The 20505-nt window shown below is 40.1% G+C and overlaps 1 protein-coding gene across 2 annotated transcripts; it reads right to left on the bottom strand.

Moving 5' to 3' along the window:
- Positions 1-3555: 3555 nt before the first annotated feature.
- ercc6l2 (excision repair cross-complementation group 6-like 2) lies at positions 3556-18139 on the bottom strand. Of its 2 annotated transcripts, XM_005918989.3 has the most exons (21): positions 17814-18139; positions 17048-17475; positions 16812-16928; positions 16448-16641; positions 16160-16253; positions 15901-15968; positions 15557-15661; positions 14349-14556; positions 14064-14204; positions 13564-13680; positions 13359-13478; positions 13209-13280; positions 11443-11588; positions 11256-11351; positions 10969-11068; positions 10695-10847; positions 9963-10043; positions 8060-9026; positions 7827-7981; positions 7191-7348; positions 3556-5954 (listed from the first exon to the last, which is right to left on the bottom strand). In XM_005918989.3, exons 1-21 carry the CDS (start codon positions 17839-17841, stop codon positions 4790-4792), a joined length of 4713 nt encoding a protein of 1570 aa, XP_005919051.1. In that variant the 5' UTR covers positions 17842-18139; the 3' UTR covers positions 3556-4789. The 2 variants fall into 2 exon arrangements, with proteins under 2 accessions (XP_005919051.1, XP_005919052.1); XM_005918990.3 differs by lacking the exon at positions 15557-15661 and having other exon boundaries at positions 17814-18138.
- Positions 18140-20505: the final 2366 nt, after the last annotated feature.

Raw genomic sequence — 20505 nt, 5'->3', positions numbered from 1 at the left:
GTAATTATTTCTCCCAGCAGTTATAATACCTACAGCTTTCCTGCCATCCAGGACTGGGCTCTTTGAAACTCAAGAAGATAATTCCAATCCTTCATCTTCTTCAAAAGAGCAGGCTGTCAGGGAAGAGCTGGACTGTCAGCGAGGGAAAGCAAACAAGCTGAAAGAAGAGGGACAAACGAGACAGAGAGAGTTTTAGAGAGATGGATGGTTTGAAAAATAAAGGGCAAGTAACTTCTCTGAGGGCCCAGTGCTCACATATGGCTAGGCTTTGCTTGTATAGCCTCACTTCAAGGCGAAGGGCCCTGCAAACATAAACAGTAGAGAGTCTGCAGCTGGAGCGGGGAGGCAGCCGCTTGCTCACCGAGACCTCTCTACACTAAACAATGGATCAAGTGACGCACAGGCCTTTGGCAGTGCAACAGAGACCCGGGCTGCTTAGAAAAGCCTTTCTTCCGTGCGTTTATATCTCTACTCTCTCAATATTTACCCCATGGGAAAACACACAATTTTCCATTCCTTTTGTTCTGAAAGCAGCAAAAAGAGTAGCCCTCCCATTTCCATCTCTCCCACCTTCAACACAGGGCAGGGTCAGAAAGGATAAGTGTCCTTTTTGTGCAAATCTTTAAAAATATTATACAATTCTTGACAACAGTAGAACCCCAGCTAAAGAATTTAATAACTAAATTATTGCAACAGCTCGATAAAGGTGCTAGGAATGAAAAGATTAAAGCTTAAAGCTTAGATTTGCACTGAATCTCCTACACTGATATTCCCACACATGGCCTATTTCCAGCCGTGATGAGGAGAAGCAAACAAAATGCGGATTAGTCTCCCTTACTGTGTGAGTCACTGCATTAGAAACTTAGTTTGTACAAGTGTGTGCATATGTATCTGTGTGTGTCTGTGTGTGTGCATCTGTGTTATATCTCTTTTATGATGGGGCACAATGGGGAAAGGAAGGGCTTGGGAGCTAGTGAATTAACCCAAATTACAGCTAGCAGTTACCCAGACAACTGGATAGGAATGAGGGGCAAATGGTGTGTAATTTTGTAATGAAGGGGGAGTTCTTTTTCACATTTCGAGACCTCCTCTGCCTGTTACCGTAACAGGAGGACTCTGTATCCCTCCAAAACAGTTGTTGCCTGCTGAGTCACCTAAATGTGTGCTTTTTTTTTTTAAATAGGCCTTGGATAGAAGCTATTTATCTGTTTCCACGTTATTATCTATGATGGTCAGCTAAGTTTCTTTTACAATTTCTTAATGGTTACCTTTATTTTCAGCTTATTTTTTAAATAAGCTATAGTGTTGCATGAACTTTGACGAGAATTATATACTATGATTTCCTCTATGAGCTCGTAAAAAGCCCCAATAAGTAATTTTCTTAGCCAACCAACAAGTTAGTTTGTAGAGTTGTGATGTTTAGATGAGTTTTACTGAAATAGTGAGAAGTTTTTTGCATTTTTTCTCTTTTCTGACTCATTAAAAGTTGGTTAGAAAGGTTAAGTAGAAGTGCAAACATTAAAGATCTGGTAAAAGAGGGTAGGGTGTTTGCTCACTGCTCAAATGGGATTAATTTGCACCCACACAGTCCTAATAAGACAGATTAAAAAGATTTTTGAGCACAAAACCTTTAAGGCCACAGTGAAATGCAAGTTAAACCAAGGATGTGAGTGTTTTGCATGATCAGGAATTTTTTACGCTGTACAGGAAATAGTGGCTGGAGGGACTTAAGTAAGAAATTCTGACACCCACAAATGTTGTATGTGGCTTGGCACACACAGCATAACAAATGCAGGAACTAGCACCTACATACACACACCTTCCTTTCCCACAATATGAGGTCAGAAAACAGTGCTAGGAATAGATTAATTTAATCCAGTCTTAAGTAATGCATTTAGAGAATTTACTATAGCATTTATTGTTACAGTTGTCCATATTTGATATTTTGTCATGTTTATTGAAACAGGTGCACACATAAACAGAAAACCTGTGAATAAGGCAAAAACAGACTTTGTATAATTCTGTTTGTTCTGTTCTCTGCCAAGCTGTCGCCACACTGCTTCGGTGATGTTAAGGTCTGGGCTCTGGGTCCAGTCCATGACTGATCCTTTTGCATTGTGTTTTTTTTCTATCCAGTTATGCTTTTACCACACGGGCAGTGTGTTTCATCAGATGCTTTCTGGACAGTACTACATGGTGGATCAAAATCTGATGGTACTTTTCTGCATTTAGATTTCCATCAGTTCTGACAAGATCACCAACACTACTGGCTGAAGTGCAGCCCCATGACAGAGCCTGTGTCATGTTTTACTGTTGTACCTCTCTCCTGAGCTCCTCTGTGAATACTGACAATTTGAACCAAAAATGTCAAATTTGTATTAGTCACTCCATAAGATGTGTGTAGATACAAAACTGGTTCATCCTTTGAGTTTGGTACCTTTTTAATGCTTGAATGATTCTTATACCGACTTAAAAACCCAAGAACTGGACTGAAAATGAGTGTAAAAGCAGTCAATGTCCACATAAAAACTTCAGAAAGCTTTAAGAACTATTGCTCAAAGAACTATTTTGTACAGTACTGTAAATCAACATTTATCACATTCATACGCTGAAGACTTGGGATTACTTTTTTTCAACGTGTATGTTATTTTTTTTTTTAATTTCACAGTGTCTTTAAAACAACAGATGCAGTTCGTAGCGCAGATTCTTTTGGTTGCTTCGTTTTATGCATTTATACATGAGCTATTTCTTAATCTGTGACAGCCTGCAGATGTTCTTCACACACTGCAGAGTGAACCTATAGAAACCCGATCCAAAGATGACTGCAGGCTGAGGTCAGAGTGGGTGACAACACTCATTCACAGTTTTTTACAAATCAAATCAAACTAGGTGTGACAGTCTGACCTGTGAAAATAAACTTAGAGGTTCAGGGCCATCTCTTCGCTTGACTGTGCTGCATTTTACAGGCTTACAGACACTCAGGTTATTGTGGCAGGAAATATAAACAGACTTCTCAACCTTCCCTCGACACATAAAGACAAGAAACTAATGAGAGGACTGGAAAAACAGTCAGCCTCTTTGGTGGGATTTCTTGTAGCTCCATCTGTGGGAAACGGCCTCCCATGGCAAGTAATAAAATACAATAATCCAACTGATTTGAGACATTGTCAGTTATAAGTCATGGCAGCAGAAGCAGATCTTTGTTATAATAATGTAGTTAGTACTAAGGACATGAAAGCTTTGTTTGCCACCGAGCCATGCTAGCTGACATCCATTAGCCTGGAACCACTGCAAGCCAGTTAGTGAGCTTCACCATTGCCAGTAAACACAAAAAGATAAAAATGATAGGGATCTGCAAATCTCAGTTTTGGATGAATCAGAAACAAAGAGAGAAAAATGTTTTGGGGACTTGGAAGAGAAAAGGCTTTTGATTCATTAAACAGGTGTGACGGATGTGTTGCTTCTAATTTAGCAAACATAGCCATGATCTACCACCCAGACACACACACACACACACACACACAGACACACACACACACACACACACACACACCGACACAGACACACACACACACACACACACACACACACCTGCATGATTTGTTGAGGCACGTTCAGTGATGTTCCGCACTTTCTCATTTCTGCTACACAGAACACAACACTTAAACAGAGCAGCTTTCATTTACATCAACACAACAGCTGAAAGAGGTCAAACACAGCTGTGTGTAACAGAACAGTAATGTGCACTCCCAAACAAACAATTTGACCCTTTTTTTTTCATATTAAGACAAAGCTTAGAGTTTGATGAATTTGACAAATGCAACTACAACGAAAATTTTCAGATGATGGGTGAATGGAAGGGCATGAATACTACCTGCCATCACTCATCTCGCTGCTCCACTTAAGTCTTGAATTGCTTATTGTTATTACACTAATAGCACAGCAGCTCTCCCCTCTGAGGGGCACAACTCAGCAGACCCACAGAGCGCTCAGATTACAGTGCAGATGACTGCAGGGAAACATCACCATCTACATTATGTAATGTCCACTCTCTTGGGAGGTGTGAGGCAGCAATGGGTGTGGAGTGACACAGACCTAACAGCCATTAAGGAGTTTTAAGTGGTATTTCTGCACAGTCACCAACACTTATTGGGTGACAATTATGCTATCAGTCACACAAGCCTAGAAGCCAGTCGTTAACCCCTTAACAACCACTGGTTGGCAGAAAAAGAAAACGTGTAGTCCCAGATGCCAACCACCTACCAAATGAAAAGTTTAGTCATTTCACAGTTGCTGTATTTAGGAACAGCTGATCAGCCACTATACCTGTGTGATCGGCCTAAAGGGCTGACACTATACACTCCTGCCTATGCTAAGTCCAAACCATAACCATGTTTGATGAGATCTGAGTCAGCTTCGCCCTGAAGTTCCACTTTTTGTTTCTCTGTTGGAAACAGTCCAGTGTAATGGAAATTATCTGTTGTCATCACATGATACATATATACAACTTACCACTGTGACGACAAAGTATAGTGCTTAGCCAGTGTAGAAAAAAAGAAAAAAAAGAGAAGAGCAGGGAAACTATTTTCATAAAAGTATATGCACGTTCAACTAAATACTTTCAAGAGTGATTACACTGAAGTTTATTTTAGTAACATACAAGAGAATTCTCTTTTTTAAAAAGTAAAAATAAAAGACAATTTAAAAGATTCAATCATTTTAAACAAAAGAAAAGTACGAAAATTTGCAGACAAAGCTGCAAAACTGTTCACTAATACAAATTCAAATGCTATTTTTTCCACAGGAACTTGTCATTAGTTTTCCAGAGACTCTTGCTGTCCTTCTCCGCAGACACGGTTCTAGCTGCAAAGTTGGTGGTGATGCAAACTCTCTGCACTTCTTCTAAATCTGTTAATCTATTGATACTCTCCTCATTACCCTCATTCAGGATGTCCCAGAAGTCTTTGCGACTGCCCTTCGATGCCCGTGCTGTTGTTTCGACCTGGTGTGTAGTTTGGGTGTGTAAGGTTGCATCAGAGTGGGAAGTGAGTGCGGACGGTGAAGGCGTGGTAAGATTGGTGCTTACAGGTGCTACGGGTGGTGTTTTTGGGATGTGTTGAGTACTCTTGGGTTTGGGTTTTAGTAAGTCATCTAGGATCGAGGTGTCTCCTATCAGCTCTGTTAGGTAGGAGCGATTAGTGGAGATGGAAGGGGGCTGAGAATTTTCTCTCTGCTCCCTCTGCAAAGTTTCACTTATCCTCAAAGATGACTTCTGCTCCTGCTCTTTTCCTCGTGCTGTGGGTTTGGATACCATGGTGGAACTGCCATGGCTGAGGTCCGAAGAAGAAGGGGTATCTCTGTCTGTGCAGTTCAGGCGAGCAGAAGCCTCCCCAGACCCAAGACCACTGCTGCTGACTCGATCGCCGCCAAGACCACCACCAGCTATGTGGGCTCCAGAAGTAGAAACACTACCTCCCTTTGTCCGCTTGAGTCCTCTGGCACTGCAGTGCGTCTCGTCCTGCTCCTCTGACTCAGGACTTGGAACATCACTTAGAGGTTCCAGCACATTCCTTTGTGATATTCTTTGCTTTTTGCGAGGTTTTGGAGTATCGCCTTTTGAGTTTCTAGCCTTTTTTGGTGGCACAGGAGTTTTTTGCGATGTTTCAGGTTTAGTTCTGAAATTCTTTTGAGTGAATGTCAAATTTTTTGTGGCTTTTGAAGCATCCTTTTGTGGATTTTTGATCTCTGAGTTAGCAGCTAAGGGGGAGGCTTGTGCTGAAACAGGTTGTGGGAAGTTGTTTTTGACCGTATCAGCCAACTCAGGGAGGTTCAGTGAAGTGTAATACTGGTGAAGCAAGGCCAGCCTCTGGGTTGAATCTTTGCTCAGAATTTCAACAGCAAACTGGTGGACTGTGGGAAATTTGAATTTTTCTGCCATTTCCTCCAGCTGGTGCCTGCAAAAAAAGAAAGAAAAGAAAAGAAAAGGGGCGATAATGAAGGAAGAAAGTGCAAAAAAACCACATCTAAAAATAGAAAATTGTGTTAGATACTGAAGACGACAGGATATTTTAACAACTAATGGTTTCTCCTAACCTCTATTCACAAATGCACAGTAAGATCAAGGCTAGAATCTGGCATCTGTGACCATAAAATGCCTTAAAATCTCAAATAATACCTCTTCAAAAAGCCACAAGGCCTATACTATTAACCACATATTGAGTGAGGCCTAACTAATTATAAACATCCCATATTCATGCTCATATCCAGAAAGCAGTGCAGTGTGTAGTATTTTTCATTAGCTCCTAGGCACCTATTAAAACTCTGCTCTAACAATTATTGGGGACAGAAATACCTCCGTGGTGGTAAAGCAGAATTATAGTGGTGTTACTAGCATTTGTGGCTTTTACTGAAAAAACAAAACAAAACAATAAAAGTAGGAGCAGTATAACCTGATGCGCATGTGGATTTTAATCATTAAACACCAAGGTTAACTGAGGCGATAGCAATATAAGTAGTGTGTATTTGCTTCCTTGTGAGCCTCCAGGCAGGGATACAGCCCTCGGGGAGTGAGACTGGAGCCACGAACAGTGTCTGTGTGTCTGCGTTTGAGTATTTAGAAAGGGGTGGGGGTGATGCAGCAGAACAGAATCGTGTATTTGAATGCTCTGCATGTGAACGTGTGCTAATACTTGTTAGGATATGTGTGTGTACGTATCAGAGTGAGTTTGGAAGTCCTAAGGCGATCATTTTGGTTAGTCCCAGGAGGGCTGCGGTTGTGAAGGGGAAAACTCCTGCACTGTTGGGAATGGTCATAACTGGGTAATCTTTGGCACGATGCTGGGAAATAGGTGGAAGGAAAAGCTCAGAGGTGGTCCCTCACTAAATACACATACACAATTACTGAGGCCCAGGTGGGGCACTCAACACTGTATCTCCGGTAGGTTTTGGCCTCATTCCTCACTGCTAGAAATTGCTCTTTCTTTTCCTTTCCTCCCCATTACTCCTCTAGCCAACCTTCCTCTCACTTATTATCCTACTTTTTTCCTCCCATATCAGAATTTATTTTACTCTTCTGTTGCAGTTTTTCCCCTACACCTTCATCACCTCTCCCTCTTTTACCCCCCGACCTCTCTTATCATCATGTGATTTTTCTGCCTTAAAATAAGTTAAACTCTTTTACAATTCACTACCTGCGTATGGCTTTGGGAGTCTCGCCAAAGATGAAGGTGTTGTGTTTGGTGTGATGCACACTCTTGGTGGTAAAGGTGACTGGATGATCCAAACTGAGCTCTTGCAGCCTCATAGTGGAATGACACGGCTCACTGTCTGGCAAGCTCTCCGCCAAGCTCTGGCACAATCAAACAAGAGTAAAGTTTCAGAGAAATATTGATCCACTCTCTGTCAAGTTACCTAACAACAACATAGTTTATAGTCATTACCGGTGGACCAGATTTGCAGGCATGAAAGAGCATGTAAAAAATGAAGTACTGTGCTGCAATTAATGGACAGTCTTAAGTCACTGGTCCTAAAAGTCCTATAATTACGCTAAATCGTAATGAACAGCATTTATTTACCCCATAGTTCTACTCTTTTTAAAATTAATTTCACTGATCAACTCGGTTTCAAATCAGCACAAACTGCCCAACAGTAATCTACAAGTACCACTCCCATGTAACAGAAAAAAAATGTGTTTTATAAACTGGGTGAAATGATCCTTTAACTTGCCATCAACACAGGGTTAAAGGTATGACGCTTGACTGAGGGCTCTATATCATACTATGTGAAGAATCAATGGACCAGATCAGTGTTTGACCTCTTGTTTGTACCTCTTGGGTTCCTAGAAGGTGATTGGCCGGGAGCTGCGAGTACATTTTGCGTTCAAACACGTCCCGTACAGCAGCTCGACTGATTAGCTCTTCTGCTTTGCTGCCACCCACAATGCGCTGGTTAGAGTGGGTGTACACCACCTCCTGTACACCTCCTTGAAATGAAAAAAAAAGTCCATCAGAATTGGTACAATTTTGTTATTAAAAGTGTTTAAAGTAGCACTGGAACTAACCTAGCATGCAGTCAATAGTTCCATTCTTTTCTTTAGATGCCAGGGTTGTCTGACTTTTCAAAGTTGTAAATGAAACAGCCTTCGGCATCAAAGCTTCCTTCTCTGTTGTGCCCGTCACAGGTCTTTGCCCAAGTTTTTGCAATTTAACTCTGGATCTCTCCATGTGTGGACTTACATGTTCCTCCTCTGAAGATGAGAATGTCTCTATATCTTCTGTGTATTTTGATCTTCTTTTATCCCTTTCACTTGCACTTTGCCTCCTTTTACTGCAGTCTGTCCTTCCTCCCCCCTTCTCTGCTCCATCATGTAAATATAAAGTATCCTTTTTGGACCACGACTTTGCCTCTAAGTCGAAGTCTTCAGATTCATCTGAGTAACCACCAAACTTGTGTTTTTGGCGAAATGTAGTTTTGAGTTTATTAACTTTATTTTTTTCTACTTTAGAGTTTTTATTGCCATCTTCATCCACAGTAATTATTTCACGTATCTGCCGTTTCAGACCCGTGTCACCGTCTTGTCTCCCATTATCTCCATTATCTCTTAATTTTCTGTCTGAATTGCAGGATGTGTCCCTGGTTTCTGTTCCCAAATGGACACCGACATTTCCTGTGATGGAGGTCGACTTGTCTTCCCTTTTTTCCTCCTCAGGATCTTCCTCAAAGCAGCTTCCTTCACCTTCTGGACTCGTTTGTCCTTCTAGCGCTGGTGCTTCTTTGACTCTTTCAAAGAGTTTGGAGAAACCATGCTGTTGGAGACTCATTCGACTAGGACCTGTTGTAGCACTCCTGCTCCTATTGCAATCATCTGTACTGAGGTTTGAGGCCTTTCTCTTGACCCCCTGCTCCCTCTCATCCTCTTCACTGCTGAAGTCCAGCACCCCTGTGGAGACTTTTGATGCATCGCTGTTCTCCTTCACTGGTTTATCATTTGGTACATGGACTTTTGTAGGTGAAGAACCTCCAGCTTGCTAAAACAGGAGACACAAGGTAGAAACAGACTGAGAAAGAAAGGACAAGCAGGGCAGGCAATACATTTCTCTTATTAGTTGCATCTTGTTGTAAGTGAACTGTAGCTTTAGCTCAAAAATCCACCTGTATCACCACTGAGTGACCCAATCAGGCAATCTTTCAAGTGATACAAAGCTATTTGTTAACTTTCAATAATGTGGTTTAAAGCTTCTATAATGATAAAAAGAAAAGGGTCATAACGTGTTCCAGTGTTACATGAATGAGTCTCTGGCTGCCCCCCAACTGATTCTAATTTCAATTTCATGAACTAGGTGACCCAGGTTAGCTCATATTTTTGCAGGTATCCAGGTTCTTCGAGTATGTCTGAATTCACTATAGTGTTTCAGGGTTTTCGTTATTTGTTTTTGGATTTTTTTGCAAGGAAAAAGCTGCTCTGACTGTTCTCAGTGGAGTAGTAAAAAGGACAGCATAGTGCACACTGCAGGCCTGGCTGGGAAAAGGATGATAAGGGGTACCACTGTATAAATAAATAGCTGAAAAGTGGAAGACAGACTTCATTGTGGTATGTGCCTTACATTAGAGCAAACAAGTAATGGCACCCAGCTGTTCATATGTGGTGGTGACACAACAAGAGCCTTATGCTTCAGTTTCACTAATAGAATAAAATGTTATCTGTTATCTTCCATAGCGTACTCCAGAGTCTACTGCACTTGATGTGCTTGCAAGTATTAATAGTAATTAATTGGAAGTGTGCAGTACAAGTTGGTCACTTTCACTCTCTCAGAACAGCAGCTGAGATCTGCTTAATGAGACTGTGTGGCTGGTAGACTGACGGACAGCAGGGTTCACGTGGGAATGGGAAGACAAGCGGTCTGCTTGGAAAAAATGACAGAGTCAGGGATGTTCTGAGTTTCTGAGAAGAGAAGACTACTCACGCCAGCTCCCTTTGTCTCCTCCTCCGTGTCTTTGCCTGTGTGTGTACTCATCATAACACCAGCCTCCACTTGCCCTTCTCTCTGAGAGGAATTCATCAAAACAAACATTTCAGTGAACAGCATCAACTCAGTTCTGTCACAACCATCAGCACAACAATATCTTTCACTTTTGGTATTTAGTATAACACTGTGAGAGACAGGTTAGGTCTTCTGCAGGATACCATTTTTATAACTGTACGTTTAAACATATCTTTAATTTGAAATGTAAAGGGAAATCCTATTTGGGCAATATCCTGCTTTTTAAAAACACAACAAGCAACCTAGAGTACTGTGACACTGTTGTATGTATAAATCAAGATTTCTGAATCCTGCTAACCACCCTTGCGGACGCAGCTACAGCCAATTATTTTAACAACACCTGAATTCAAAGATTAAGAGATGTAGTGCATTTATTATGTAGATGGAAATATGTACACCCAGTTTTCTCTGTGCTCTGAGATGATGAAACCAGGACAGTCATACCTACCTAGTGTAGTTTAAGTCTTGATATTGAGTCGAAAATCAAAGCAAGTGTTAAATGCCTCCAAAGGCCCAAGACAAGAAACAGTAAAAGTCATTTTGGTTTGTGAAACCCTGAATTGCGACTGTGGAAATAAATCAGTGGGATGATGTGAGTCCAGGCGGGCAGCAGCACACACAGTCAAACAGTAAAAGGTCTGTCGGCTATCTAACCTCTAAAATCTTGCGGGTGAGACAGGTCCCTTGAGTTTGCAGCCTAAATAGGTTTTTGATCCCAAACAGTTCATCCTTATGGTCACCATGCCCCCGCACTGCTTCGAAATACCGCCGGGAGCTCTCTTTGCCAACTACAGAGGAGTGCAATTGCTGGAAAATGGGAGAGAATGTGGAAATGCAGCATCTAATTTATATACTATAGCTTCATCTGTATATACAGTATTTAAATTGCAGATTACATTATGTCTATGAGTTTACAGTAGTCTGGTACCTGTTTGTAAATTTGTCGTAGGTATATGACCTCTTCCACAGTCCCCAGTGAGATCAGCCTAAGAACAGTCACATCCCTGCATTGGCCAATGCGATACGCCCTGAGGAGATGTATAAAAAGTATGATGCTTTTCAACAGCACAAAGTGGCGCAATAACACCAAACATTCCTGCCTTGACTTTGGATGCACTATGCAACAGTTAGGAATTACCAGAATATTGTTAGGTTAGCTAAAGAGCTGCAGCAAAACACTACTATGAAATAATATCTAGTCAGGTGGCAGCCTACCTGTCAATAGCCTGAAGGTCATTGGCTGGGTTCCAGGTGGGGTCAAACAGCACCACAACATTAGCACCAACAAAGTTAAGACCAAGACCACCTGCCCTAATAGAAAATACACATATTAGTAGGTTTCAATACCAAATACTACCTAGGATAAAATTAATTGCTACAAGTGTTGGTATTTCCAACTGACATGGTGGAAACCAGGCAGAGGTTGATGTGAGAGGAGCTGTTAAAATCTCTGACGATCTGGACTCGCTCTTTGGATTTGGTGGATCCGTCCAGTCTGCTGAAGTCCAGGCCCACAGCCATGCAGTAGCTCTCCATCACATCTAATAGCTAAAAGATTCAATACACAATAAATGACCATTTAGGAGTTTATTAATCAGTAGATTTGTATAAAAAAATGGATCCTACACGTGTAAACTGAAGCAGCATATCTAAAAATATCTGCTGGACTTCAGTCTTTACAACTTATACTTACAGATCTACAGTGAGGCTAAACACTGAGCACTACACTGGCCTGTATGGACACCATGATTAGCATTAAAGTAAAACCAAGGTCATGAAAATATGACTTCATATCATGCTTCCTCCCTTCTGCACACTCTGCCTGCATCCCACGCCCACATCAAAAATTAAGTACTTTCAGTTATGATGTGAAGACTGAGAAAAAGAAACTTAGGCTCAAGGTTATAACTAACTAAAACTAATATAACACCTAAAAGTGAGTGTGAAAGTGCTGTAAAATTAAATGAAAACAAAACCTAACTGAGATAACACAACAATACTTAACATAAAAATATTACTTTTAGACTTAAGCCTATGTGACCGTGTATTATCAGACTGCTCTGCACTTTAATCTCACCTACACGATAATGACAACAAATCTAAAACTATTAAAAATTTAACGAGTAAACCCACTCTGAAACTAATTCCAGAATTATAGCAGACGCAGTAGCATTTCAACAGAACCTCACAAAGACACCTGATGTGTTCCTGGAGAGAGTGAAATTAAACTGAACAGAAAGCAAAAACTATAATAACTGCTGATTGATATACCTGAAGCTTAAATGAGCTATACTGTATCAGGTGACTACAACCATTAGACTGCACTCTCAGTCTAATTGTCTTCACCACAAACTTATAAATAAACATGATGTAATGAGAAAACCACGTCCTCTAGACCTTTTTTTCCTATAAGCAATTCATCTAACAGAAGACGCGATTAGCAAGGTTCAGGCTGCTCCTTTGTTCAATTTTATTTTATTGGCATAGCACCAATTCACAACAACAGTTGCCTCAAAGTACTTTGTATTGTAAGGTAAAGACCCTACAATATTAGAAAAACAATTGTATAACCCCCTATAAGCAAGCACTTTGCAACAGTGGGAAGGAAAAACTCCCTGTTAACGGAAAGATTTAGAACTGGTTTCTCAGGATCACTCTGAGACAGGATGATATTTTGCAAATGAAGGAATGCAGTCCTACACATGTGTTTAATATGCATACAGAAGGACATATCCTGGTCACAAAGAACTCCAATACTCCTCATAGTGTTACTTAAGGTCAAGTTAATGCCATCCAGAGTATCAGGTTAGACACCATGTTTCCAAGATTTTTAGGATCAAGTACAAAAACTTCAGTTTGGGATGATTTAGAAATAGTAAATTAGAGGTAATCCAGGTCTTTAAGAAATGCCAGTAATTTAACTGGTAGATTTGTATCATCTGGCTTGATGAAAAAAATAATGCTGGGTATCATCTGCATAGCAATGAAACTGCACAGAGTGCTTTTTAATAACACTGCCTAAGGGAAATGACTCCCTATTTAAATGAACAAATTGGAATCTATCAAAATAGATACGACTCAGTATTTAATTCACTCATTGCACAACATATAAACCTGCAATCACACAGCCAAAGTCACAGAAAGAAAAAATGCAAACGCAGCTCTCACCTTGGTTGAGAGAGAAAAAATAAGCACTTTATCTCTCTTTTGTAGATAAAATTTGAGAAGCTTCTGCAGCACCTAAAAGAAAGCATAAACCTGTTAACCCCCTTTAGAAACTGGCAGTGAAGGGCTCACGCAGCTGTTTTCGTGCTTTACCTTCATTTTTCCACTGTACATTGGGTCTGACAAGGCTTCAAATGCTTCATTTTTGCATCTATGCACAAATTCTGGAAACTTCTGGAATACCTTTGCACAAACAGCACTCACATACTTTTCCTAAAAATAAGTGGGAAAGTCATTTTAATGAACAAGATCTTGGGAGAATCGATCCAGAATCATGTGCAAAGCAACACAACTCTACCTGTTTCTTGCTGGTGCCTGGAGTAGACTGAAGGAGTGCTACATGGTTCGCAACTTTTCTCAATATGGCCAGGTAACTAAAGTACAGCTCCTTCATATGAACACCATCAGAGTTTGTCTATGATAGAAGGAAAATATTATTTAATGTAAGAGACAAAGCATCTTCTTGTTGATTTTTATACATGTGATTTTTATGCAAAAGCATAAAGTTTCCTTTCTGTTTTAATGGGATCTATTACTTAGTGTATTCTAGCAGACTATAATGAACTTTAAAACAGTTACTTAATGAAAAAAAAGATTAGGCACCTTCACAAAGACAATTTATATGAACTGCAGTTAAAATACATTGTGATATTTTGATGTGATACTTTAAAGTGGGTAAAATAAAATGTAAACAAACAAACAAAATATCCAATAAAAGTGATTTTGGTCTCAACATATAGAATCAAGTTGTGCTTCGTAAATTGCAGGGACACACGATAGCAGAAGAGAAAAACTAACTTTATAGCAGCAGCTTCTGCGGGTGCGTCTGCTGTGACAGTCACATTTTTCTGATGACCTTAGGAGTAATGTCACATCTTCACTGCCGAGCACTGCCTGATACACTGTCTGCTGAAACTCTGTCATAGAGCAATATACCACCTTCGATGAAACAACACATACATACATATACAGAAGGGAATTAAGTCAAATAAATCTGATTGAATTTAAAAAAAATGTAATTATGAAAATGATAAAAGGACAGTAAGTGATAAAAGTGTTGGTCAGTCTGATGTCTAGTCTTACCCGGTCGTCCTTCTTGGGCAGCTGTTCTTTGATAAGAGCTTTAGTCCTTCTGAAGAACCAATGAGAAATCTTCCTCACCAGGGCTCTGACGGCCTTCCTCCCTGTAGCGAGAGCGCGTTTGGTTGCGCTGTGCCTCTGCCCTTGCTCAATTGGATCTGAAAATTTGTTCTTGAAGTGGCCTAAGCTACCAAGACAACCTGGTATAGCCCTGAAGAGAAAAGTAAACATAAATCTGAATCCCTGCATAGAAGTTAAATAAAAACATAATGCAATTCATTAAATTTAATTGAAAATGGGGCAAAGTCTACATATTAAAGTAAGATTTTTAACAGTAAGAATTAACGGTTCTTGTTAGTAAGACGGTAAAACCAGAGGCAAGCATTTGTGGAGGTGTGGGAGTGCATTAGTGCCCATCTCTGCACATTGATGGGACCATTGATGTTGAACAGTCACGGATGTTTTTCCGGGAAGGCTGAATTCAGGTGCTAAAATGGTCTAGTTAAAAATGCCTTCTTTAGGCTGCTCCTTTTAGGGGTCACCACAGTGGAGCATCTGACTACATCTCACGCTATAACTAGCATACTGCTCTCCAACACCAACCCTCTGCATGTCCTCCTTCACTTCGTCTATGAATCTTCTTTGTGGTCTTCTTTTCAACCTCCCACCTGGAAGGTCCACATTCAGCATCCTTTGACCAATATATACATTATCCCTGCTCTGGATGTTCAAAAAAATCTCAATCTTCCAACTTTGTCTCGAAACCGCTCAACCTAAGCTAAAATATCTTAACGTCTTCAGATTTGCCACCTCCAGCTGCACCTCCTGTGGGAATTAGTGGTGCTATCTCCAAATAATACAACACAGCAGGTCTTAAAACCATCTCATAAACCTTACTTTCACACTTACTGCAACATTTCGGGAACACATCACTCCGTACACTCATCTCCACTCTGCCAGCACTCACTTCTTCACTGTTATGCACTGTCCATTGCTTTGAATGGTTGATCCCAGGTATCTAAATTAATCCACGCCACTACTGCCGCTCCTTGCCTGTCTACCCTCACTACAGATTGCAATGCCATCTACAAATCTTATAGTCCACATAGACTTCTGCCTGACCTCATCTGTCAACCTGTCCATTACCATCACAAACAACAAAGAGCTCAGAGCTGATCCCTGATGTAATCCCACTTCCAGCTTGAACTCACATTTCACCAGGTTCTCGCTGTCCTCGTACATGTCCTGTACCAACCTCAGTTTTCTCTGCCACTCCTGATTTCCTCATGCAGTACCACAGTCCCTCTCTTGGCAGCCTATCATGGCCCATTAAAAACAAATTATGAAACAATAAAAACAACAGAGGAGGCCAAGAAATGTTGAGCAACTGAAATCCTACAGTGGTCAAACACTTGCTGAGGGCTGTAAAAAGAAAGGGTATAGTGAAATAGCCTCCCATATCCAAACATGTTCCCGACTTGCATTGCTTTATGCCTCTCACATTTTTTAAAAGACAAGTTGTGATATAAATTTTAAGGTTGTAATTTTAACCCACCAATCCATAACACACCACAGCTCCTCCAGGTTGTTCTGTAAAATAGTTCCAGTGAGACCAATTCTGACCTGATGGAAATACAAAGTTAGCATTAGAATCCTGACTCAAAGTTGAGCTTGCTAAAAGGTTAATAAATTAATGTGTACAGCCTCAAAGACAAAGTGCATCAACACTTTCCACTATCAGTTATTTGATACTGACTCATTAGTAGTCCATACTAAATACAAGAACTCTGAAATAACAACACAAGCTCTCTAACCTTACATCTTAGCTCCTTCATGGCCTGAGTGATCTGAGAGTCTGGATTTTTTATCTTGTGGGCCTCATCGACAACCACACCAGACCAGTCAATCCTGTAGGGAAAAGGCAAAGATATAATCTAGGGCATAAATAGATAAGGCAAATTTATTTACGGCACAAAATTGATCTAAAATGCAACTAAAGTGCCTTAAAAATAAATAAAAACTAAAATGAACAATTTCTTAAGGAGCCTAATTTATAAATAGTACTAAATGTACTATACATGTTTTTTAAGCGTGGGTCTTACTTATTAAACTGATCCAGGCAGAGACGAAGAGTTTCATAGGTAGTGAGGGCAATTTCAACTCGCCCTTTCTTAATGCGGGCCAACTCCTCCTCTTTCCTCAGTCCGTGGACCACCACACACTGGAAGTGACCCCATGTGTCCAGCTCATCTTTCCAGTTATAAAGCACTGACAGTGGGGCCACAATAAGGAACACCTTAAACAGAAATGTCACAGAAATGTCAAAATTGTGACTGTGATATTCCACTGCTGTCACTTGTTGCACTTTATCAAATACATAGTGTGTGTGTTTTTTTTTCTTGACAATTTTGTTAAAACACAGGTCACATTTTTATGTAAGCAAGCTTTAAAAAAAAAAAAACCTACTTTGCTGGGATTACTTTGCTCAGATGACTGCTGACTCTGCAGAAACTGGGGCCTGTTGTTTGCAATGTCCTCCCATGTGCCTGTTTTGTGCAATACAGCAGCCAGAAAACCAATGACCTAAGGTGAGATCCAACAGACGACAAGAATGAAAAGGAAAAGAGCCACAGGAAGCAAAATTAAAAACAAACACTGGCACTTTTAACAGTTCTCACAAAAAAAAATAACGTGCTTTGTACCTGTACAGTCTTTCCCAGGCCCATGTCATCTCCCAGGATGCAACCTCTGGAACGGATGTAGTTATTGTAAATGAACCTGATACCTTCCTGCTGGTAAGCTCTAAGGTATCTATTGATGGTATAGGGAACTCTGTCTTCATCAGCATCACTCAGCTCTAACGGGACACATAACTTGGGGTCTATCAGGCTGGTAGGAAACCAAGGTTTCTCATGCATGAAGTCCCTCAAACCAGGTCTCACAAGTTTTGAGACAGGTATGGCTTCCGCCTCTTGTTCGTCCTCTCCCACATCTTTATTAGTGTCTTTAAATATCACCCATGCTGTATCCTCATTAAGAGAGCTGGAGGTCAGTTTCTGGATAGTGGCTTCTCTCAGGACACCATGTCTTAGGTGTAGAGCCAGACAACTGTCACCTTCACGCCATTCTGCTGCAAAATCATTGTGACATTATATTTATTAATGATGTAGATGTATTAAAGAATTTCACATTAACTCCAGTCATTAAAATGACTGCAAATTTAAACTTGGGCAAATATAACACTAGCTATAACATATAACAATAATCTTCGCAAATACTCTTTAAGAAATTGGTCAAAAAAAGGAAAGAAACGTCTTTGCAGGAGGGGGTATTTACCACCAACTGCTAAAATATGGCTAATCACTAATTTGTGAATGTAAAAATGAACGTAAAAGCTACTTGATAGAAATATAAACGTTATCTACGGAGAAAACAGACAGAATAGGAAGAAAAACAGAACAAAAATACCTTTTCCAACTGCAGAAGTTGAAGCCATTAGGAGGAAACAGAGGCTGCACTCTCTGATCTTCTTCCGGTAGAGGAAAAGGCACTGTAGCTTGTTAGCCTGCTAGATTAGCTCAGCCATCATATACAAAAAAGGAAAACGGTTAAATGGAGACGAAAAACCAATCTGTGTGAGTCACGTGATTCCGAGTAAGTCGCTCATACTTTCTCCTCTTCCAAGCGTCCTTTATTTGGGGAAAAGGCACAACAGGCTCACAGCAGGATCAGCTCCACTGCAGGCTGCTCAGTGTTTATCTGTTTTCACAATCGATACCGCACTTTCGACAAATTTCACCGACGAATCTACATTTAATAAATGTAAATATAAAAATGTCGTTTGTGCAGCTTTGTTGATATGATTTAAATCATTTATTAAACATTGTCTGGTTTAATGATTCGATCGATTTCATCTCTTTAACTATGCGTCTCTCTTGTGTGGAAAGTGCTGCTGAGGTTTTAATGTGCTCTATTCACGAAAAAAATGATCAAATTTAAATATCAAAATGAGATAAAACATCTCAAATCTGATTTGGAGTTAACGAAATATAATATCAACTAACAATTAACTTCATATGACATAAACAATATACAGATCGGTCACATTTGTCTCACCCTCGTAGTTCCCCGGTTTTTGGAGGTACTCTGAGCATCTCAGTGATTTTTTTTTATTTATTCCTTTGCATTTTGCCAGGCTGACTCACATGTTGTGATCAGGGTTGATCACAATGTGTGAGTCTAAGGTGGAAGAGTAGATTGTCTACCTATCTGCCAATCAGAAGGTTGGCAGCTCAATCCCTGGTTCCCTCAGTCCATCCTGTGCACTGATGCTGAACCCAGAGTTGCCTCTGATGCATCTGTATGGTGTGTGAGTGAATGATACAGTAGATAAAAGTTCTGTATGGATATGTGTGTGATTGGGTGAATGAGACTTGAAGTTGTAGGTGCTCAAATTGATAACAAAGGTTTTATGTACAGTATGTACATCCTGCAAAGTGCAGAGGACTTTCATTTAAATGTTTAATCCAATATAGCAGGGGTGACAAACATAAGGCCAGCCGATCAGAATCAGTCTGTAAAGGATGCAATACAGCCCCCTGGATGGCGTTGGAAAATGTTAAGGAGGGCATAAATTTTGGACTTATTTTTTTTACTGTACTGATAAAGAACTTCCCCATGGCTATTTATACTACACCAAATTAATAAATAATAGTTAAATATTTAAAAAAAAAATAGAACAGTCTAATATAGAAATTTACAGTGAAACAATTACTTCTTTACACTGATGGAAAGGAGAGTTTCACTGGTCTGGACTTAAAGTAGGCTGTATGTAGCACATGATGTAAAATGAGTTTTACATCCCTGCATTACAGTATAGTGTGTTACCAGTGGTGTTGTTGGTGACTGTGGTCACGACTGCCATCAGATCATTAACAAACTCCTCCCATATAGTTTTGGGATGATCCTCGTCCTGTTATGATTATCCTCACCCTGTGAGGTAAGATCTTGCCTTAAGCTCCAGACGAGGGTGATTGATGATCATTTTACATTTCCTCCACCCCTGAATATTCACATCATCGGCTGTCATCTTCTCACCAAGCTTCTTGTTAATGGTCTTGTCATTCTACCTTTAAATACTCTAGGAACAACAGTTAAGCCTGCAGTCTGAGAGCTCTAATGGGGTGATAAAAGGTCATTAAGATAAGATGGGGCCTGATTATTTAAGATCTGTTATGTGAGGAGCAGGTTTTTTAAATTAGATTTAAAATTGGATTTAACAGGCAGCCAGTGAAGAGAAGTCAATATAGGAGAAATATGCTCTCTACTTCTAGTCCCTGTCAGTAGTCATGCTGCAGAGATTCTGGATAAGCTGGAGGCTTTTCTGGGGTTTTTTTTTTTAGTACATCTTGATAATAGTAAATTAGAATAGTCCAGTTTTTCAGTGTCACGCTGACGCAGGATGATTCGATATACAGGTTGAGACCAGGAGTATCTGTGATTGATTGATTGGCTGATTGCAATCATGGCACACAGCCAATCTGTGGGAACAATAATTCTGGCTGAGTTTTAGGGATGGGACTTATTTCCCTCAATGACATGCAAATCAGTTAGTAACTTTTATGTAAAGTGTTGTTTTTTTCTGGATTTTTAGTCTCCCTCCACTAAAATCAATCTTCTTCACTCACCTTTTCACTCACTGTGCATTTATACACCACTCTGAATTGAATCATTAGTTATTATTATTCATCATTGGCTTTCTTCCACAGCATGTCAGCATGCCTCTTCCCCATACCCCCAACAGGTTACAAAAGATGGAAGCCCTTTCCTGAGTCTGGTTCTGCCAGAGGTTTCTTCCTGTTAAAGGGAGTTTTTCCTTCCCACTGTCACTCTGTATTATTGTAGGGTCTTTACCTTACAATATAAATTTCCCCAAAGTAACTATTGTTGTGATTTAGTACCTTATAAAAAAACTGAATTGAATTGAATTGTCAGCATTTTTCACAAATCTGAAAAGTCCCAAAAATCTGCCAAGAAGCCAGAAGCATTTGAATTTTGAGTGTATGTTTAATTTAGCACTGAGTGTGTCTGCTAATAATGTGCTAATAATGTGAAATGCTGATTGCCTATGGGGCTAGTTGAAACTTTAACATTTAGATAT

Source organism: Haplochromis burtoni, unplaced genomic scaffold, assembly GCF_018398535.1.
Source record: "Haplochromis burtoni strain Fernald_Lab_line unplaced genomic scaffold, NCSU_Asbu1 Contig_34, whole genome shotgun sequence".
NCBI lineage: Eukaryota > Metazoa > Chordata > Actinopteri > Cichliformes > Cichlidae > Haplochromis > Haplochromis burtoni.
This window is presented reverse-complemented; position numbering and strand designations above follow the sequence as displayed.

What these genes read in the sequence shown, in the direction of transcription:
- ercc6l2 (XM_005918989.3), bottom strand. Translation starts at nt 17,841, where the DNA reads ATGGCTTCAACTTCTGCAGTTGGAAAAG. An exon ending in TGTACAGTGGAAAAATGAAG is followed by an intron (nt 13,281 to 13,358) that starts GTAAAGCACGAA and finishes GCTTTCTTTTAG; the next exon opens with GTGCTGCAGAAGCTTCTCAA. An exon ending in AGGAGACAAAGGGAGCTGGC is followed by an intron (nt 9,027 to 9,962) that starts GTGAGTAGTCTT and finishes CTCCTGTTTTAG; the next exon opens with CAAGCTGGAGGTTCTTCACC.